Below are 19,850 nucleotides of genomic sequence, written 5' to 3' on the forward strand. Positions count from 1 at the left end.
AGAGTCAGGGATTGGCAGGGGAATCCCAGCTCTCACTGGCATAGACAGGGCGGGTGTGTGTGTGTGCAGGTGGTGGTGGGGGGGGCTGGAAATGATGCCGCTGAAGGTTCAGTGAGGCAGCGAATCCACATTGTTCATTCGTGTGTGTGTGTGTGTGTGTGGTGCAGGGAGTAAGAACAGCCTTTAGAGTAACAGCCGTCTTAGTCTGTATTCGCAAAAAGAAAAGGAGTACTTGTGGCACCTTAGAGACTAACTATCGGATGAAGTGAGCTGCAGCTCACGAAAGCTCACGCTCAAATAAATTGGTTAGTCTCTAAGGTGCCACAAGGCCTCCTTTTCTTTTTAAGAACAGCCTGTGATTCCTAGGCCTGATCTGTGATTTTCAGGCCCAACCCCACAGAGGAGGGGAGAGATGCTATTGTGTGTGTGTGTGTGGGGGGACGGACGGGGGAGGTGGTTGCCAGGGTCCCTAAGGCAGTGGTTGTCAGAGGAACTTGGTTGCTGGGGGTGATTGCGGGGGGGTGGGGGCGGTTGCCAGGAGGATGTGGTTGCTGGCAGTGAGTAGAAAGAGGAGCTCATCACCAAAGAGCGGTTGTGACAAAGTGGGTTTTTTTCCTCCTTATTATGTTATATGTGAGCCTATGTGAGTCTCACTGTTTTGCATGAATACTGTGTGTGCCTCAGTTTCTCTGTGTACTGCACCAGTGCCTAGGTGGTGGGAATAAGGGTGTGTGACTTTTGCTGAGACCCTTGGGGGCAGGTGAGGTGGCTCCAGCTGCCTGAACATAGGTGATGGACGGTGCCCTTCATAACCTGAGACCCAGGAGGGGGATGGAACCAGGTCACACTTTGCCCGGGAAGCGAGACAAAGACCAGAGGAGGGGCAATGGGGGTGTCAGAGGCCAGGCAGCTGGAAGTCAGTCAGTCTCTGCTGGCTTGGGCCTCAGGGGGAGGGTCAGGACCCTGGCTCTGGGCTCCCCTCCCACTACAATGGACTTTACTGAATGTTCCTGATGTCTGTGCTAACAAGCTCTGTCCTATGCTGTGTTCCTGTCGACTAATAACCCGTCTGTGTCACACGCTGGCTCAGTGTCCCGACTGGCTGCAGAGTTGGAGTGCAGGGCTCTCTGGCTTCCCCAGGGGCCCGGCCTGGGCAGACTCCCTGCGGGAAGTGCACTGTGTGGAAGAGGATGCTGAATGCTCTGAGGTCAGACCCAGGAAGCAGAAGCCATGTGGGCTTCTCGCCTTGGTGACTCCTGACTGGCTTCATTCGAAGCAGTTCCAGAGCACTGATCCAGTGACTCTGTACACAGTTGCCAGGGGGATGCAGTTGCCAAGGGCAGATGCCGGGGTGGTTACCAGAGAGATTTACAAAAAGAAAAGGGGTATGTGGTTGCTGGGGTTGGTAGCTAGGGAGAGGCAGTTGTCAGGTCTGGTTGCAGAGAGGAATGGTGGTTGTGAGAGAGAGGCAGTTGCCAGGGTGGTTGCCAGGGGAGATGCGGTTGCCAGGGTGGTAGCTAGGGAGAGGTGGTTGCTGGGGTGGTTGCCAGGGAGAGGCGATAGCCAGGGGTGGTCGCAGGGGGCTGCCATGGAGAGGGGGTTGCCAGGGAGAGGCCGTTGCAAGAGCTGGTTGCCAGGGGGCTGCGGTTGCCGGGGGTGGTTGCTAGGGAGAGGCGATAGCCAGGGGTGGTTGCTGGGGGGATGCGGTCGCAGGGGGTGCCATGGAGAGGGGGTTGCCAGGGAGAGGCTGTTGCCAGGACCGGTTGCCAGGGGCGATGCGGTTGCGAGGGGCGGGGTTGCCAGTAGGCCTGGGCTGGCGGCCCCGCAGACAGACCCCGCCCCGCCCCTTCGGGCCTCTCCGCTGCCTCCCGAGACCCCTCGGCCGGGCTCGGGCTTTCGGCTCCCTCCGGATCCGCTCGGCTCTTTCCGGAACCACCCGGCTGGCCCCGCCCCCCGCTGGCCCCGAACGCGGAAGTGCGGAGCCTGCGGCGGGGGGAGCCGCGAGCCGAGCATGGAGGGTGCGAGGCGGGGGGTGCCCCCGGGGCGAGGGGCTCAGGGTGCGGGGGGGGGGGGAGAGTGACCCCCGGGGCGAGGGGCTCAGGGTGCGGGGGGGGGGGGGAGAGTGACCCCCGGGGCGAGGGGCTCAGGGTGCGGGGGGGGGGGGAGAGTGACCCCCGGGGCGAGGGGCTCAGGGTGCGGGGGGGGGGGAGAGTGACCCCCGGGGCGAGGGGCTCAGGGTGCGGGGGGGGGGGGAGTGACCCCGGGCGAGGGGCTCAGGGGTGCGGGGGGGGGGGAGAGTGACCCCCGGGGCGAGGGGCTCAGGGTGCGGGGGGGGGGGAGAGTGACCCCCGGGGCGAGGGGCTCAGGGTGCGGGGGGGGGGGGAGAGTGACCCCCGGGGCGAGGGGCTCAGGGTGCGGGGGGGGGGGGGGAGAGTGACCCCCGGGGGGAGGGGCTCAGGGTGCGGGGGGGGGGGGAGAGTGACCCCGGGGCGAGGGGCTCAGGGTGCGGGGGGGGGGGAGAGTGACCCCCGGGCGAGGGGCTCAGGGTGCGGGGGAGGGGAGAGTGACCCCCGGGGGGAGGGGCTCAGGGTGCGGGGGGGGGGAGAGTGACCCCCGGGGGGAGGGGCTCAGGGTGCCCCCGGGGGGAGGGGTTCTGGTGGGGGAGTGACCCCGGGGGGGAGGGGCTCAGGGTGCGGGGGGGGGGGGAGAGTGACCCCCGGGGGGAGGGGCTCAGGGTGCCCCCGGGGGGAGGGGTTTCTGGTGGGGGAGTGACCCCGGGGGGAGGGGCGTGGGGTGCGGGGGGGGGAGTGACCCGGGGCGAGGGGCTCAGGGTGCGGGGGGGGGGGGGAGAGTGACCCCCGGGGCGAGGGGCTCAGGGTGCGGGGGGGGGGGGGAGAGTGACCCCCGGGGCGAGGGGCTCAGGGTGCGGGGGGGGGGGAGAGTGACCCCCGGGGCGAGGGGCTCTGGGTGCGGGGGGGGGGGAGAGTGACCCCCGGGGGGAGGGGCTCAGGGTGCCCCCGGGGGGAGGGGTTCTGGTGGGGGAGTGACCCCGGGGGGAGGGGCGTGGGGTGCGGGGGGGGGGAGTGACCCCGGGGCGAGGGGCTCAGGGTGCGGGGGGGGGAGAGTGACCCCCGGGGGGAGGGGCTCAGGGTGCGGGGGGGGGGAGAGTGACCCCCGGGGGGAGGGGCTCAGGGTGCGGGGGGGGGGGAGAGTGACCCCCCGGGGGAGAGGCTCAGGGTGCGGGGGGGGGAGTGACCCCGGGGGGAGGGGCTCAGGGTGCCCCCGGGGGGAGGGGTTCTGGTGGGGGGGTGCCCCCGGGGGGAGGGGCTCAGGGTGCGGGGGGGGGGAGTGACCCCGGGGGAGGGGCTCTGGTGTCCGGGTGGGGGGTTAGGGGGTGACCCCGGCAGGCTGGGTCTGTGACCCCCCCATCTCTGCCCCCAGAGCCGTGTGGGGCGGATGGGCTGGGGGGGGGCCCCGCAGCCCTGCAGGAGCCCGGTCTGCCGGTGGCAGCGGTGGGCGCGGGAGCCGGGCCCCGACCCCGGGGGAAGGATCCAGGCACTGCGGGCGGAGCTGGCGGCCGCGCTGGCCGAGGTCGAGACGCTGCGAGCCGTGGCCACCGTGAGCGAGGGCACCAAGCAGGAGGCCGTGGCCACCGTGCGCCGCCACTGCCAGGAGGAGGTGGCCTCGCTGCAGGCCATCCTCAAAGGTGAGACCCCCCCCCGCCCGGCAACCCCCCCGCTGCCCCCTGTGCTTCCCACTGCCCCATGCACCCCCCGCTGTCCCCGTGCTTCCCCACTGCCCATACACTCCCCGCTGCCCCCGTGCTTCCCCACTGCCCCATACACTCCCCGCTGCCCCCGTGCTTCCCCCACTGCCCCCCTGTGCTTCCCCACTGCCCCATACACCCCCCGCTGCCCCTGTGCTTCCCCACTGCCCCATGCACCCCCCGCTGCCCCCGTGCTTCCCCACTGCCCCATACACTCCCCGCTGCCCCGTGCTTCCCCACTGCCCATACACTCCCCACTGCCCCCCTGTGCTTCCCCACTGCCCCATACACCCCCCGCTGCCCCCTGTGCTTCCCCACTGCCCCCCTGTGCTTCCCCACTGCCCCATACACCCCCCGCTGCCCCCTGTGCTTCCCCACTGCCCCATACACCCCCCGCTGCCCCGTGCTTCCCCACTGCCCCATGCACCCCCGCTGCCCCCGTGCTTCCCCACTGCCCCATGCACCCCCCGCTGCCCCGTGCTTCCCCACTGCCCCATGCACCCCCGCTGCCGCCGTGCTTCCCCACTGCCCCATGCACCCCCCGCTGCCGCCGTGCTTCCCCACTGCCCCATGCACCCCCCGCTGCCGCCGTGCTTCCCCCACTGCCCCATGCACCCCCCGCTGCCCCCGTGCTTCCCCACTGCCCCATACACTCCCCGCTGCCCCCGTGCTTCCCCACTGCCCCCCTGTGCTTCCCCACTGCCCCATACACCCCCCGCTGCCCCCTGTGCTTCCCCACTGCCCCCCCGTGCTTCCCACTGCCCCATACACCCCCCGCTGCCCCCGTGCTTCCCCACTGCCCCATACACCCCCCGCTGCCCCCGTGCTTCCCCACTGCCCCATACACCCCCCGCTGCCCCCGTGCTTCCCCACTGCCCCATACACCCCCCGCTGCCCCCGTGCTTCCCCACTGCCCATACACCCCCCGCTGCCCCCGTGCTTCCCCACTGCCCCATACACCCCCCGCTGCCCCGTGCTTCCCCACTGCCCCATACACCCCCGCTGCCCCCGTGCTTCCCCACTGCCCCATACACTCCCCGCTGCCCCCGTGCTTCCCCACTGCCCCATACACTCCCCGCTGCCCCCGTGCTTCCCCACTGCCCATACACTCCCCGCTGCCCCCGTGCTTCCCCACTGCCCCATACACTCCCCGCTGCCCCCGTGCTTCCCCACTGCCCCATACACTCCCCGCTGCCCCCGTGCTTCCCCACTGCCCCATACACTCCCCGCTGTCCCCTGTGCTTCCCCGCTGTCCCCCTGTGCTTCCCCACTGCCCCCCTGTGCTTCCCCACTGCCCCATACACTCCCCGCTGCCCCCGTGCTTCCCCACTGCCCCATACACTCCCCGCTGCCCCCGTGCTTCCCCACTGCCCCATACACTCCCCGCTGCCCCCCGTGCTTCCCCGCTGCCCCATACACTCCCCGCTGCCCCCGTGCTTCCCCACTGCCCCCCTGTGCTTCCCCACTGCCCCATACACCCCCCGCTGCCCCCTGTGCTTCCCCGCTGCCCCCCTGTGCTTCCCCACTGCCCCATACACCCCCCGCTGCCCCCTGTGCTTCCCCACTGCCCCATACACTCCCCGCTGCCCCCGTGCTTCCCCACTGCCCCATGCACCCCCCGCTGCCCCCGTGCTTCCCCACTGCCCCATGCACCCCCCACTGCCCCCGTGCTTCCCCACTGCCCCATACACTCCCGCTGCCCCCGTGCTTCCCCACTGCCCCATACACTCCCCGCTGCCCCCGTGCTTCCCCACTGCCCCATACACTCCCCGCTGCCCCCGTGCTTCCCCACTGCCCCCCTGTGCTTCCCCACTGCCCCATACACCCCCCGCTGCCCCTGTGCTTCCCCACTGCCCCATACACCCCCCGCTGCCCCCGTGCTTCCCCACTGCCCCATACACCCCCCGCTGCCCCCGTGCTTCCCCACTGCCCATGCACCCCCCGCTGCCCCCGTGCTTCCCCACTGCCCCACCCGTGCTTCCCCCACTGCCCCATACACTCCCCGCTGCCCCCGTGCTTCCCCACTGCCCCATACACTCCCCGCTGCCCCCGTGCTTCCCCACTGCCCCCCTGTGCTTCCCCACTGCCCCATACACCCCCCGCTGCCCCCTGTGCTTCCCCACTGCCCCATACACCCCCCGCTGCCCCCGTGCTTCCCCACTGCCCCATGCACCCCCCGCTGCCCCCGTGCTTCCCCACTGCCCCATGCACCCCCCGCTGCCCCCGTGCTTCCCCACTGCCCCATGCACCCCCGCTGCCCCCGTGCTTCCCCACTGCCCCATACACTCCCCGCTGCCCCCGTGCTTCCCCACTGCCCCATACACTCCCCGCTGCCCCCGTGCTTCCCCACTGCCCCCCGTGCTTCCCCACTGCCCCATACACCCCCCGCTGCCCCCCCGTGCTTCCCCACTGCCCCATACACCCCCCGCTGCCCCCCTGTGCTTCCCCACTGCCCCATGCACCTCCCGCTGCCCCCTGTGCTTCCCCACTGCCCCATACACCTCCCGCTGCCCCCTGTGCTTCCCCACTGCCCCATACACCTCCCGCTGCCCCCTGTGCTTCCCCACTGCCCCATACACCCCCCGCTGCCCCCCCGTGCTTCCCCGCTGCGCCCCCGTGCTTCCCCGCTGCGCCCCCGTGCTTCCCCGCTGCGCCCCCGTGCTTCCCCGCTGCCCCATACACCCCCTGCTGCCCCCGTGCTTCCCCACTGCCCCATACACCCCCCACTGCCCCCCTGTGCTTCCCCACTGCCCCATACACCCCCCGCTGCCCCCCTGTGCTTCCCCGCTGCCCCCATACACCCCCCACGCTGCCCCACTTCCCCATAGCCCCCATACACACCGCCCCAGGCAGCCCCCCCCACTCCCCCCCCGCTGCCTCCTGTGCTTCCCCACTGCCCCATACACCCCCCGCTGCCCCCCTGTGCTTCCCCGCTGCCCCCCTGTGCTTCCCCGCTGCCCCCCTGTGCTTCCCCGCTGCCCCCTGTGCTTCCCCGCTGCCCCCATACACCCCCCACGCTGCCCCACTTCCCCATAGCCCCCATACACACCGCCCCAGGCAGCCCCCCCACACTCCCCCCCCCGCTGCCTCCTGTGCTTCCCCATAGCCCCCATACACACTGCCCCAGGCAGACCCCCGTGCTTCCCCCCCGCTGCCTCCCGTGCTTCCCCATAGCCCCCATACACCCCCCACTGCCCCCCCGTGCTTCCCCACTGCCCCATACACCCCCACGCTGCCCCCTGTGCTTCCCCACTGCCCCCATACACCCCCCACGCTGCCCCACTTCCCCATAGCCCCCATACACACCGCCCCACGCAGCCCCCCGTGCTTCCCCCCGCTGCCTCCCATGCTTCCCCATAGCCCCCATACACATCGCCCCGCTCAGCCCCCCATGCTTCCCCACTGCCCCCTGTGCTTCCCCACTGCCCCATACACCCCCCGCTGCCCCCTGTGCTTCCCCACTGCCCCCATACACCCCCCACGCTGCCCCACTTCCCCATAGCCCCCATACACACCGCCCCACGCAGCCCCCCATGCTTCCCCACAGCCCCCCTGTGCTTCCCCGCTGCCCCCATACACCCCCCACGCTACCCCTCTTCCCCATATGATTGAACATCGCCCCGCTCAGCCCCCCCGTGCTTCCCCACTGCCCCCATACACCCCCCACGCTACCCCACTTCCCCATAGCCCCCATACACACTGCCCCACGCAGCCCCCCGTGCTTTCCCTCCGCTGCCTCCCATGCTTCCCCATAGCCCCCATACACATCGCCCCGCTCAGCCCCCCATGCTTCCCCACTGCCCCCTGTGCTTCCCCACTGCCCCCATACACCCCCCACGCTACCCCACTTCCCCATAGCCCCCATGCACACCACCCCACGCAGCCCCCCATGCTAGCCCACTGCCTCCATACAACCCCCTGCCAAGCCTACTGCCACTCCCCACACCCTGCCATACTCTTACAGCTGTCTTCACATGCCCCCCGTCTCCGTACATCTACCATGGCCCCCAGCCACCTGGTATTGCCCCATATGCACCCCCGTGCGCCCGCCACAGCCCCATACGCACCCCTTTATGCCTGCTGCCATGGCTCCCAGCCACCTGCCACAGCCCCATACGTACCCTCATATGCCTGCCTTGGCCCCCAGCCACCTGGTACTGCCCCATACGCACCCCCGTAAGCGTCCCCCCCGCCCATGCCCTTCAAACTTCTACCACCATCCTCATATGCCCACTACCCCTTCTGCTGCCCCATACTCCTGCTGCCATCGGCCGCTGTATACACACCCCCGTATTCCATACGCCTACCACGGCTCCCGTCTGCACCCCACAGGCCTACCGCCATTCCACATGCCCTCCATACTCCTACTGCTGTGCCCAATCTGCCCACTTGCCCATCCCCCCACCTCCGTCCCCCACCTGCCACCAGCCCGATACAGACCCCCATGCCCAGCCCCCTTACATGCCAGGATACCGCCCCACTTCCTCAGTGCCCGTCACTGGGGATGTATGTCAGATGAGCTGGATGCAAGCTGCCAATGTCCAGAGAAGCCAGACACCCCTCCACACTGCCCCTGTCTGTGAGTGTCTGTGCCAGGCTGGGCCTCTGCTCCCAGAGGTCCGGAGCGTTTGCTGGGTGGGACCCGGTGCTTCCTGTCGCCTCACTGTGCCCTCTGCTGCTTCCCCAGACACCATCAGCAGCTATGAGGCACGCCTGGCGGCCCTGCAGCAGGAGCAGCATGGTGGCGGCTCATGGGGGGGCCGGGAGCTGAGCTGCCTGCAGCAACAGCGGGCACAGGGAAACCCCCTGGACTCGCTGGAGCGGCAGATGGAGAAGGTGAGGCAGGGGAGGATGGGCCCCTGGGGGTGAGGAGAGGGGCTGGGCCCTTGAGGGGTGTTGGGGACCCCAGGTTGATCTTCCGGCCCAGGAGAACTCTGAGGTGGTGCTAAGGGTGAGGGGTGGGTGGGTCCCTGGCTCAGGAGGACTCTGAGTGGCTGTGGGAGAAGGGTGGGGGACGCTGGGGGCTGGAGAAGGTAGATATGGGGTGCTTGGGTTGGGAGGCTGTGGGGTCCCTGGCTCTTGCCCTGCTCCCCAGACTAAGCAAGACTCTGAGTGGGTGCAGGGTGGGGGGCACTGATGGGTGGGGGTGCGTGGGGAATGCAGAGCGGGTAGGTGGAGGGCCCTGTGGGTTCAGGGGTAGGGCCTGAGGGGGTTGGGGCAGTAGTTGGAGGTCTGGGGGGTCCTTGGCACATGTTGTCCCTGCCCGAGATCTTTTTTGTGAGTGGTAATTAGCTGTTATCACTCAGGAAAGAGATCTTGGCATCACTGTGGCTAGGTCTCTGAAATCATCCACTCCATGGGCAGCGGCCGCCACAAAAGCAAACAGAATGCTGGGCACCAGTAGGAAAAGGTTAGATAAGAAGACGGAAAATATCATATCTCCTCTCTATAAGACCATGGTACGCCCACATCTCGAATACTGCCTGCAGATGTGGTTGCCCCATCTCAAAACAGGTCCATTAGAAATGGAAAAAGTACAGAGAAGGGCAACGACAGTGATGAGGGGATGGAACAGCTTCTGCTTGAGGAGAGATGACAAAGACTGGGGCTGTTCAGCTTGGGGGAGATGACTGAGGGGGCACATGACACAAGAACCAGGGGTCACCAAATACCATTAGTCGGCAGCAGGTTCAGGTCAAACAGAAGGAATTTCTTCACACAGCACAGTCAGCCTGGGGACCTCCTTGCCAGGGGATATCATGAAGGTCAAAAAGTATAACTGGGTTCAAAAAAGGGTTATAGCAGAACCTCAGAGTTATGAAGCCCTTGGAAATGGACGTTGGTCGTCACTCTGAACCAAATGTTGTGGTGGTTCTTTCAAAAGTTTACAGCTGAAGCTTGACTGAACACAGTTTTGGTGCTTTACTGTGCAGAGGAAAAGCGCTGCTTTAACCAGCTTAATTTAAATGAAAGAAACACAGAAAGTTTCCTTACCTGGTCAGATCTTTGTTTAAACGTTCCCTATATGTTTAGTAGTGTACATTTAACACACCACTGTCCTGGATTTGCTTGTTTTGGTCTCTGCTGCCTGATGGTGTACTTCCAGCCCCAAAGGAGGGGTGTGGTTAGTTCGTAACTCCGGTGTTCGTAACTCTGTGGTTCCACTGTAACTCAGTTCCTGGAGGGTCGGTCCATCAATGGCTATTAGCCAGGATGGGCAGGGATGCAGCCCCCTGCTCCAGATACTCCTAAACCTCTGACTGCCAGGAGCTGGGACTGAACAACAGGGGATGGACACTCGATAATTGCCCTGCTCTGTTCATTCCCTCTGGGGCACCTGGCACTGGCCACTGTCGACAGACAGGAGACTGGTCTAGATGGACCTTTAGTCTGACCCAGTCGGGCCGTTCCTATGTTCTTATGCCTCAGGACTACGAGTGCCTGTGGGTGAAGGGCGGGGGGTGCTGGGCATTGGGGGATGCAGAGGGGGTGATTGGGTGCTATGGGGCGGGGGATGTCGGGGGACGGGGCTGTGGTGTGGGTGCTGAGGGGCCGGGGGTGCTGGTGGCAGGGGCTGTGGGTGGTTTGGGGGGCAGGGGATGTTGGGGGCAGGGGCTGTGGTGCGGGTGCTGGTGCAGGGGCTGTGTTGGGGGACGGGGCTGTGGTGTGGGTGCTGAGGGGCCGGGGTGCTGGTGGCAGGGGCTGTGGTTGGGGGGCAGGGGGATGTTGGGGGCAGGGCTGTGGTGCGGGTGCTGGGGGCAGGGGCTGTGGCTGGGGGGCAGGGGCTGTGGTGCGGGTGCTGGGGGCGGGGGCTGTGGTTGGGGGCGGGTGCTGTGGGGCAGGGGATGTTGGGGAGCAGGGGATGCTGGGGGTCCCTGGCTCAGTCTCTCCCCACTCAGGCGCAGGAGGACTCGGAGCAGCTGCGCAGCATTGTCCTGCCCATGGAGGAGGAGATCGCTCAGCTCAAGAGCAAACTCTCCCGGGCCGAGGGGCTGATCCAGGGCTGCGGGGGCCTGAGGTGAGACCCTGTGGGGGGAGTGGGGTAGTGGGTGCTGGGGGGCGGAGAGCCAGGCCATGCAGGAATGTGTTTGGGGGGAGGGAAGGGGTGCCCAATGTGCATGGACTTGGGCTGTTCTGACTGTGTGGGGGGGGGCTCGCTCTGCCCTGTGACTCCTTCCCCCCAGGGCTCACTCTGCTGCTCATCGGAGTCCCTGCTGTCTGATGCGGAGGATCCCAGCCGGGTGCCCCCTGCCCACCCTGGGGGAGAGGGGGATGAAGGCTCCGGACCGGAGGGTGAAGAGGAGCTGGGAGGTGGCATGGCCTTCGCCCGCGGCTGCGACAGCATCTCCATTGTCTCCGTCGCCAGCTCCAGCGCTGGCTCCCCCCGGCCCCGGCGCCGGCCCAACCAAGAGCATGAGGACACGGCCTCCCTGCTGTCCACCGGCACCCTGGTGCCTGAGAGCATCTACCTGCCGCCCCCTGGCTTCCAGCTGGTGCCTGATGGGGAGTGGACGCACCTGCAGCAGGAGGTGAGACTGGAGGGGGAAGCTGTGGGCAGGGTGGGGGGCCGGGAGGTGGGAGTGGGCTGGCGGGGTGACAGATGTGTGGGGAACAGGGAGGAGGGCAGCTGGGGATGTGGGGAGCGGAGATCCTGGGGGGGATGGGAGGATGCTGTGCAGGGCTGCTAGAGCTGGGGTGCGGGGGACGTGGCTGGGACAGGGTGACCTGTGACCTCGGCCCCCCCAGGCCAGGCGGCACCAGGAGTCCTGGCAGCAGCTGAGCGAGCAGCTGGAGACGGTGATGCAGGAGAAGCTGCGACTGCAGGAGGCGTTAACTCGGAGCAGCGAGGATTGTGCCAAGCAGGTACCATGGGCAGCTCCCCCTTCTGCCCCCAGTGCTGCCGGTGCCCCGCAGCCCCCTGCTAGCCCAGCCCTGGGCTCCCCCTCCCCAGCGCTGCCGGTGCCCCGCAGCCCCCTGCTAGCCCGGCCCTGGGCTCCCCCTCCCCCAGCGCTGCCGGTGCCCCGCAGCCCCCTGCTAGCCCGGCCTGGGCTCTCCCCGCTGCCCCTCCAGCGCTGCCGGTGCCCCGCAGCCCCCTGCTAGCCCGGCCTGGGCTCTCCCCGCTGCCCCTCCAGCTCTGCCGGTGCCCCGCAGCCCCCTGCTAGCCCGGCCCTGGGCTCCCCCTTCTGCCCCTCCAGCTCTGCCGGTGCCCCGCAGCCCCCTGCTAGCCCAGCCCTGGGCTCCCCCTCCCCAGCGCTGCCGGTGCCCCGCAGCCCCCTGCTAGCCCGGCCCTGGGCTCCCCCTCCCCAGCGCTGCCGGTGCCCCGCAGCCCCCTGCTAGCCCAGCCCTGGGCTCCCCCTCCCCCAGCTCTGCCGGTGCCCCGCAGCCCCCTGCTAGCCCGGCCCTGGGCTCCCCCTTCTGCCCCTCCAGCTCTGCCGGTGCCCCGCAGCCCCCTGCTAGCCCAGCCCTGGGCTCCCCCTCCCCAGCGCTGCCGGTGCCTCGCAGCCTCCTGCTAGCCCGGCCCTGGGCTCCCCCTCCCCCAGCTCTGCCGGTGCCCCGCAGCCCCCTGCTAGCCCGGCCCTGGGCTCCCCCTCCCCCAGCTCTGCCGGTGCCCCGCAGCCCCCTGCTAGCCCGGCCTGGGCTCTCCCCGCTGCCCCTCCAGCTCTGCCGGTGCCCCGCAGACCCTGCTAGCCCGGCCCTGGGCTCCCCCTCCCCCAGCGCTGCCGGTGCCCCGCAGCCCCCTGCTAGCCCGGCCCTGGGCTCCCCCCGCTGCCCCTCCAGCTCTGCCGGTGCCCCGCAGCCCCCTGCTAGCCCGGCCCTGGGCTCTCCCCGCTGCCCCTCCAGCGCTGCCGGTGCCCCGCAGCCCCCTGCTAGCCCGGCCCTGGGCTCTCCCCGCTGCCCCTCCAGCGCTGCCGGTGCCCCGCAGCCCCCTGCTAGCCCGGCCTGGGCTCTCCCCGCTGCCCCTCCAGCTCTGCCGGTGCCCCGCAGCCCCCTGCTAGCCCGGCCCTGGGCTCCCCCTCCCCCAGCTCTGCCGGTGCCCCGCAGACCCTGCTAGCCCGGCCCTGGGCTCCCCCTCCCCCAGCGCTGCCGGTGCCCCGCAGCCCCCTGCTAGCCCGGCCCTGGGCTCCCCCTCCCCCAGCGCTGCCGGTGCCCCGCAGCCCCCTGCTAGCCCGGCCTGGGCTCCCCCCGCTGCCCCTCCAGCGCTGCCGGTGCCCCGCAGCCCCCTGCTAGCCCGGCCCTGGGCTCTCCCCGCTGCCCCTCCAGCGCTGCCGGTGCCCCGCAGCCCCCTGCTAGCCCGGCCTGGGCTCTCCCCGCTGCCCCTCCAGCTCTGCCGGTGCCCCGCAGACCCTGCTAGCCCGGCCCTGGGCTCCCCCTCCCCAGCGCTGCCGGTGCCCCGCAGCCCCCTGCTAGCCCGGCCCTGGGCTCCCCATCCCACAGCGCTGCCGGTGCCCCGCAGCCCCCTGCTAGCCCGGCCTGGGCTCTCCCCGCTGCCCCTCCAGCTCTGCCGGTGCCCCGCAGCCCCCTGCTAGCCCAGCCCTGGGCTCTCCCCGCTGCCCCTCCAGCTCTGCCGGTGCCCCGCAGCCCCCTGCTAGCCCAGCCCTGGGCTCCCCCTTCTGCCCCCAGCGCTGCCGGTGCCCCGCAGCCCCCTGCTAGCCCGGCCTGGGCTCCCCCTCCCCCAGCGCTGCCGGTGCCCCGCAGACCCTGCTAGCCCGGCCCTGAGCTCCCCCTCCCCAGCGCTGCCGGTGCCCCGCAGCCCCCTGCTAGCCCGGCCTGGGCTCTCCCCGCTGCCCCTCCAGCTCTGCCGGTGCCCCGCAGCCCCCTGCTAGCCCGGCCCTGGGCTCCCCCTCCCCAGCGCTGCCAGTGCCCCGCCGCCCCCTGCTAGCCCGGCCCTGGGCTCCCCCTCCCCCAGCGCTGCCGGTGCCCCGCAGCCCCCTGCTAGCCCAGCCTGGGCTCTCCCCGCTGCCCCTCCAGCTCTGCCGGTGCCCCGCACCCCCCTGCTAGCCCAGCCCTGGGCTCCCCCTTCTGCCCCCAGCGCTGCCGGTGCCCCGCAGCCCCCTGCTAGCCCAGCCCTGGGCTCCCCCTCCCCCAGCGCTGCCGGTGCCCTGCAGCCCCCTGCTAGCCCGGCCCTGGGCTCCCCCTTCTGCCCCCAGCTCTGCCGGTGCCCCGCAGCCCCCTGCTAGCCCGGCCTGGGCTCTCCCTGCTGCCCCTCCAGCTCTGCCGGTGCCCCGCAGCCCCCTGCTAGCCCGGCCCTGGGCTCTTCCCACTGCCCCTCCAGCTCTGCCGGTGCCCTGCAGCCCCCTGCTAGCCCAGCACTGGGCTCCCCCTTCTGCCCCCATCTCTGCTGGTGCCCCGCAGCCCCCTGCTAGCCCAGCCCTGGGCTCCCCCTCCCCCAGCGCTGCCGGTGCCCCGCAGCCCCCTGCTAGCCTGGCCCTGGGCTCCCCCCCTCTGTCAGTGCCCCTTATTTCCAACCCGCAGCCCCCTGTTAGCCCAGCCCTTCCCCCAGCTCTGCCAGTGCCCTGAGGGCTGACATGCAGCCCCTCTCCCTGTGGCCAGGTTGCTTCGTGCTGATGGCTGAGTCTCTCCCAGGTGCTGGTGCTGCTGGATCAGATCCAGAACTCGGAGCAGCTGCTGCAGAACCTACAGGCGACAGTGTCCCAGACCCAGCACCGGACCCAGGAGCAGATTGTGAGCAGGGGGGTGCCCGGCAGGGTGGGGAAGACTAGGTATGGAGGGTGGGTGGCTGGGGGGCTGGGATCCATGGTGGGGGTCACCGGTGAGGGGGATCCAATCCCTCTGCTCACCCCACCCCCTCCTCCAGGCTGACCTGGCATCATCTCACAAGCGACTCAGCTACGAGGTGCAGCGGCTGAGCGAGGAGAACGAGGGGCTGCGGGGCTCCCGGCCCACCCCGACCCCTGCTGAGGAGCCACCACTGCCGAGCTCCGTGCAGGTACCGCAGGGGCTGAGACCAGACATCCAGGGGGTTGGGGGTCTGTAGGCCATCTCCCTGACCCTCCCCGGGGGGGGGTGTGGGGCGGGGCAGGGGGTGCACTCCCATGCAAACCTCCAGTCCCTACCAGGACCTGTAGGCGTTGGTGGAGGGTGGGGATATCGAGGTGTGGGTCTCACCCCCAGTCCCCCAGGTGCTGTAGGTGCAGGGTGGGGATATTGCGGTGTGGGTCTCACCCCCAGCCAGCCCCCCAGGACCTGTAGGCGTTGGTGGAGGGTGGGGATATCGAGGTGTGGGTCTCACCCCCAGCCAGCCCCCCAGGACCTGTAGGTGCAGGGGGGGATATTGCGGTGTGGGTCTCACCCCCAGCCAGCCCCCCAGGTGCTGTAGGTGCAGGGGGGGGATATTGCGGTGTGGGTCTAACCCCCAGCCAGCCCCCCAGGACCTGTAGGCGTTGGTGCTGGGGGGGGATATCGAGGTGTGGGTCTCACCCCCCTCCCCCCGGAGCTGTAGGTGCAGGGGGGGATGTCGAGGTGTGGGTCTCACCCCCAGCCAGCCCCCCAGGACCTGTAGGTGCAGGGGGGGATGTCGAGGTGTGGGTCTCACCCCCCCTCCCCCCGGAGCTGTAGGTGCTGGCATTGGGGGTACCGACGTACGGCTCTCCCCCATCGCCCCCAGGAGCTGTAAGTGCTGGCTTTGGGGTACAGCTCTCCCCCCCCATCTCTCCCCAGGAACTGCAGGCACTGGTGCGCCGGCTGCAGGAGGAGGCTGGGACCCTGCGCCGAGCCAGTGAGCACCATAGTGAGCGGCTGCGCATTGAGATCGTCACGCTGCGTGAGCGACTGGACGAGGAGGAGGCCGCCCGGGCCCGGCTGCAGGGGGTTCTGGAGGCCCAGCTGGGGGCCCAGCGCGAGGAGAGCCGTAAGGGGGTGGCTGGGGGCATGGGGACAATGGTGGGGGAGGGGAAAGGGGTCGGGCTGGGGGTGTCATGGCAGGTAAAGCACCCCCCCTCGCTGTAACACTGTCTCTCTTCTCCCCCCCGGCCCCCTCCCGCGGCTCCATCGCTCCCACCTGCAGAGGTCATGGAGGGTAAGTGGGGACTAGGGGAGGGGGTGGGTGTGTCGGTTGCTCACCCCCACCCCTCATGGTGACCCCCTGCCCCATCTGTGTCTCCCCAGCCTCCCTGTGCAGCCTCCGGTCAGAGATGGAGAGGCTACAGCAGCAGCTGGGGCAGGTGAGGGGGCTGGTGATATGGGGGGAGGGTCCTTGGGAATGGGGAGGGGCCTGTTCTGTGCCCCCTAGAGGTGTGTGTCTGGCGGGGAGGTCTATGCTGAACTCTTCCCACACAAGCAGGACATGCCGTGGGGGGCGGGACACTGATTTCCCCCCCCCAACCGCTGCCCAGGCAGAGCACTGGGGGCAGAGGGGATGGTGGGGTCACGCTGGTTTCCCTCCCCCCTGAAGGCAGAGCAGCGGGCACAGGGGCTGGAGCAGGACATGCAGCGGCTTCAGGGGGACCTGACCCAGCGTGACCGGCAGGGCCAGGCCTGGGAACAGGAAAAGGTGAGTGAGCCGAGCCAGCCCCTCCCCTGCACAGCACCCCTCACCCCCACTGGGGCAGGCTGCCTGTTCAGACACCCTTGGTGCCCCCACACGGGTCTCTGGGGGTTTGGGGCACTGGCTGTTAGGCAGTGCCGTGGGGGGCGCCCCTCATCTGTCCTGGACTCACTACGCCATTCGTACCTACCAGGATAGGTCTGGGCATCTTGCCTGGGAGCCAGCTTATCCTCTGGCTCTGCGCCCTCTCACTGAGAGCCCCAGCGGTTGGCTCCCACGTGTCCCCCTCCCAGGCAGGCCTGGGACCGTCCTGTTCAGTTCTTGATGCGCACGTAGCCCCTGCCCTGCCTTCCAGCCCCCCTGCTCCGCAGCGCTTCCCCAGGCCAGGAGCTAGCTGGTCCTGGCTCACAACCAGCACCACATCTAGCCGCCTGCGACTGCCCTGCCCCAATGGGCCAGGAACCCCGCTTACAGCAGGTTGGCTGCCGGTGTGAGATCGAAGGGGCATCGAATGACACCTTAATCCCGCCGCCAGTGCAGCTGGGGGGACGAATCCTTCCGCCCCCAGGACAAAGGGGCGTGTGTGTAAACTGAGCCCCACACCTGGTTCAGAAAAGTGTTACATTTCCCACGTTGCTCCTTCCACCCTACACCTCCCCTGAGTGCTCTGCAACCACCCCAGTGGGGCATGTAAGGCAGGGACCAACCAGCTGTAGCTGGTCCCAAGGCCCTCATGGTCTCTCTTTCCCAGGCTGGGCTGGAGTGGGGGTGCAGAGGAGTCAGGGGAGGGGGCTGGTCCCCGGACTGTGACAGTCTCTCCCCGAGGCCGGGATGTGTGCGGGGGGTGTTGCAGAGGAATGGGGAGAGGTGGGAGGGCTGGTCCCCGAGCTGTGACAGTCTCTCCCCCAGGCCGGGATGTGTGCGGGGGGTGTTGCAGAGGAATGGGGAGAGGTGGGAGGGCTGGTCCCAGGACTGTGACAGTCTCTCCCCGAGGCCGGGATGTGTGTGGGGGGTGTTGCAGAGGAATGGGGAGAGGTGGGAGGGCTGGTCCCCGAGCTGTGACAGTCTCTCCCCGAGGCCGGGATGTGTGCGGGGGGTGTTGCAGAGGAATGGGGAGAGGTGGGAGGGCTGGTCCCCGAGCTGTGACAGTCTCTCCCCCAGGCCAGGCTGGAGGCAGCACTGTCCGAGCAGCGGGGGAAGCTGCAGCGGTTGCAGGCGGAGCTGGACACCAGTGAGCAGGTGCAGAGAGACTTTGTCCGCCTCTCGCAGACTCTGCAGGTACCGGCTGGGGGGTGTCTTGGAGAAGGTGCTGTCTGTCATGGGGGAGCTGCGCCCTGTCGGGGGTGAAGGGGGGTGTCTCCACGGCCCAGGATCTCGAGCTGTCTCTCTCACTCTCCTCTCATCCCTCAGGTGCAGCTGGAACGGATCCGCCAGGCCCCCTCGCTGGAGCAGGTGCGCAGCATTGTGGACGGGACGCGGCTGAAGGATGTAACGGAGCTCAAGGAGCCCTGAGACGCTGGGACAGCAAGAGGCCCTCCCCTGGGTGGGGGGGCATGGATACCACCCACCCTTCCCCTGGGCAGGCACAGACTCCAACCCCTTCCCTTCCCCTCCCCACTAGGGGGGCCTTGGACACTGCCCATGCCCCAGGCCAGGCTCTGAGTGGCCATCCTCTACTAACCCCCCTCCCCAACCACCTGTGGGGGATTAGGGCCATCAGCCTGGGGAGACGGGTCCCAGCCTCTCTCTGCCCCCCTCCCCGCCCCAGCTCAGGGACGGTGCCCCCCACCTGCACACTAACCAAAAATGCAGCTGCTGTTCACCCCCCACAAGAGCAAGGCCTATGGGGCAGGGAGTCATGGTGTGGCCCCCAGCTCTGGCTCACACCACAGGAGACAGCATGTTACTGACAGTTACTAACACTGAGGACTGGAGCTGGGGGAGGCCAGCTCCAGCTCAGTGTCCATCCTCCATTTCCCCCCTTCCCCCAGCTTCCTCCTTCCACAATGGGTGGGAAGGGGCAGGGCCAAGCAGGGCCCGCTGGCTCCCCTGCCACTAACAGTCCACCAGCCTGCCTTTGTGTGGAGGGCCCACAGGGGGCAGGGTTAATAAAGGTGACTTTGTGACCATACTCTCTGAGCGACCTGCATCCATCTGTCTGCTTTAACGTTAAAGTGGTCCACTTTCTCCAAGTCAGCTGCCCGGGGCAGTGGGACAATGGCATGAGACTGACCAAGGCAGCGCAGGCGAAGATGTAGGGCCTGGAACCCCATGCCCCCACCTGCGCATTTGCCAGCCTAACCTGTGCTAAAATCATTAGTCCCACCCTGTAAAATGACACTGGTTCTTTTTCTTTGCCTCAGCTTTTCTCCCCTGCTGCTACAGCTGGAACCAGGTACTGGGCATTAAATGAGAGCTGAGCGCCTCCTGCAGCCAGGGCTTCAAGAAACACACTAGTGTCCTGAGCAGGGGAAGCTGGGGCTGGCCAGCGCCCGCTCAGTGCTGCTCCACTTCATGTTGTGTCTGGTTCCTACTGCCTGGACAAGCCAGCTCCATGAGTGTCCCAGCTCCCTGCCTGGGGAGCTCAGCCGGGGACAGCCCCAGTCTCAATCTCGCTGGTTGTAGTGGCCCTGCTCCCCCCTAGGGGCTAGTGGGGGTGGTGGGGAGGGGGCTGCACCAGGTGATGCCCCTTGCCCCCCACCCCACCTCTATCCAGTGCAGCCTGGATGTGGGGAAGCTCCAATTCTGGACAAACTGGAGAAATGGTCTGAAGTAAATAGGATGAAATTCAATAAGGACAAATGCAAAGTTCTCCATTTAGGAAGGACCACTCAGGTGCACACATACAGAATGGGAAATGACGGCCTAGAAAGGAGGCCTGGGGAAAGGGAAGGGGGGGTCAGAGTGCACGACAAGCGGCCACCCCTCTGGCCTGTGATGGGATATTAGATGGGGTGGGACCTGAGTCACCCAGGAAAGAATTTTCTGTAGTATCTGGCTGGTGAATCTTGCCCACGTGCTCAGGGTTCAGCTGACTGACATATTTGGGGTCAGGAAGGAATTTTCCCCCAGGGCAGATTGGCAGAGGCCCTGGGGGTTTTTCGCCCTCCTCTGCAGCATGGGGCACGGGTCACTTGCTGGAGGATTCTCTGCTCCTTGAAGTCTCTGAACCGCGCTGAGGACGTCAGTGGCTCGGAGGTAGGAGAGGGGTTTTCGCAGGCGTGGGTGGGTGAGATTCGGTGGTCTGCGTTGTGCCGGAGGCCGGGCTGGATGATCAGAACGGTCCCTTGTGCCTCTATTAGCCGGCGGGCGCCCTGGAGCCAGCCCGGGCAGAGGGAGGGAGGCGCGAACCCGCCCCAGGGGCAGAGCGAAACGCGGTGGGTTCAGGCCCAGGGTCTGGCAGCACCTGGGACGCCCCCAGTGGAGCAGCCCCCACAGTCCTCCAGGGCCATAGAGTCTAACCCGGGGGCAGGGGTAGAGTTGGTCCCTTTGACTCATCCTCCACTCTGGAGGGGCAGAGTCCTCCTTGGCCATAGAGTCCCCGCAGGGAGATAGAGCGGCTCCGCCCGAGCCTCGCTC

General features: G+C 68.2%; 1 protein-coding gene across 1 annotated transcript; it reads left to right on the forward strand.

Annotated features, from left to right (window-relative positions):
* Positions 1 to 1,775: 1,775 nt before the first annotated feature.
* Positions 1,776 to 18,402, forward strand: RABEP2 (rabaptin, RAB GTPase binding effector protein 2; the record flags this gene model as incomplete). Its single annotated transcript, XM_084652606.1, is given in 16 exon segments — positions 1,776 to 1,974; positions 3,442 to 3,521; positions 3,523 to 3,706; positions 8,454 to 8,602; positions 10,666 to 10,768; positions 10,771 to 10,784; positions 10,951 to 11,295; positions 11,513 to 11,629; positions 14,351 to 14,449; positions 14,583 to 14,714; positions 15,446 to 15,635; positions 15,792 to 15,803; positions 15,893 to 15,948; positions 16,179 to 16,277; positions 17,433 to 17,549; positions 17,682 to 18,402. Coding segments are annotated over 16 exon segments (1,998 nt in total). The 3' UTR covers positions 17,784 to 18,402.
* Positions 18,403 to 19,850: the final 1,448 nt, after the last annotated feature.

The sequence above is a fragment of the Lepidochelys olivacea genome, assembly GCF_965140295.1.
Source record: "Lepidochelys olivacea isolate rLepOli2 genome assembly, contig: Scaffold_29, whole genome shotgun sequence".
Classification (NCBI taxonomy): Eukaryota; Metazoa; Chordata; order Testudines; family Cheloniidae; genus Lepidochelys; species Lepidochelys olivacea.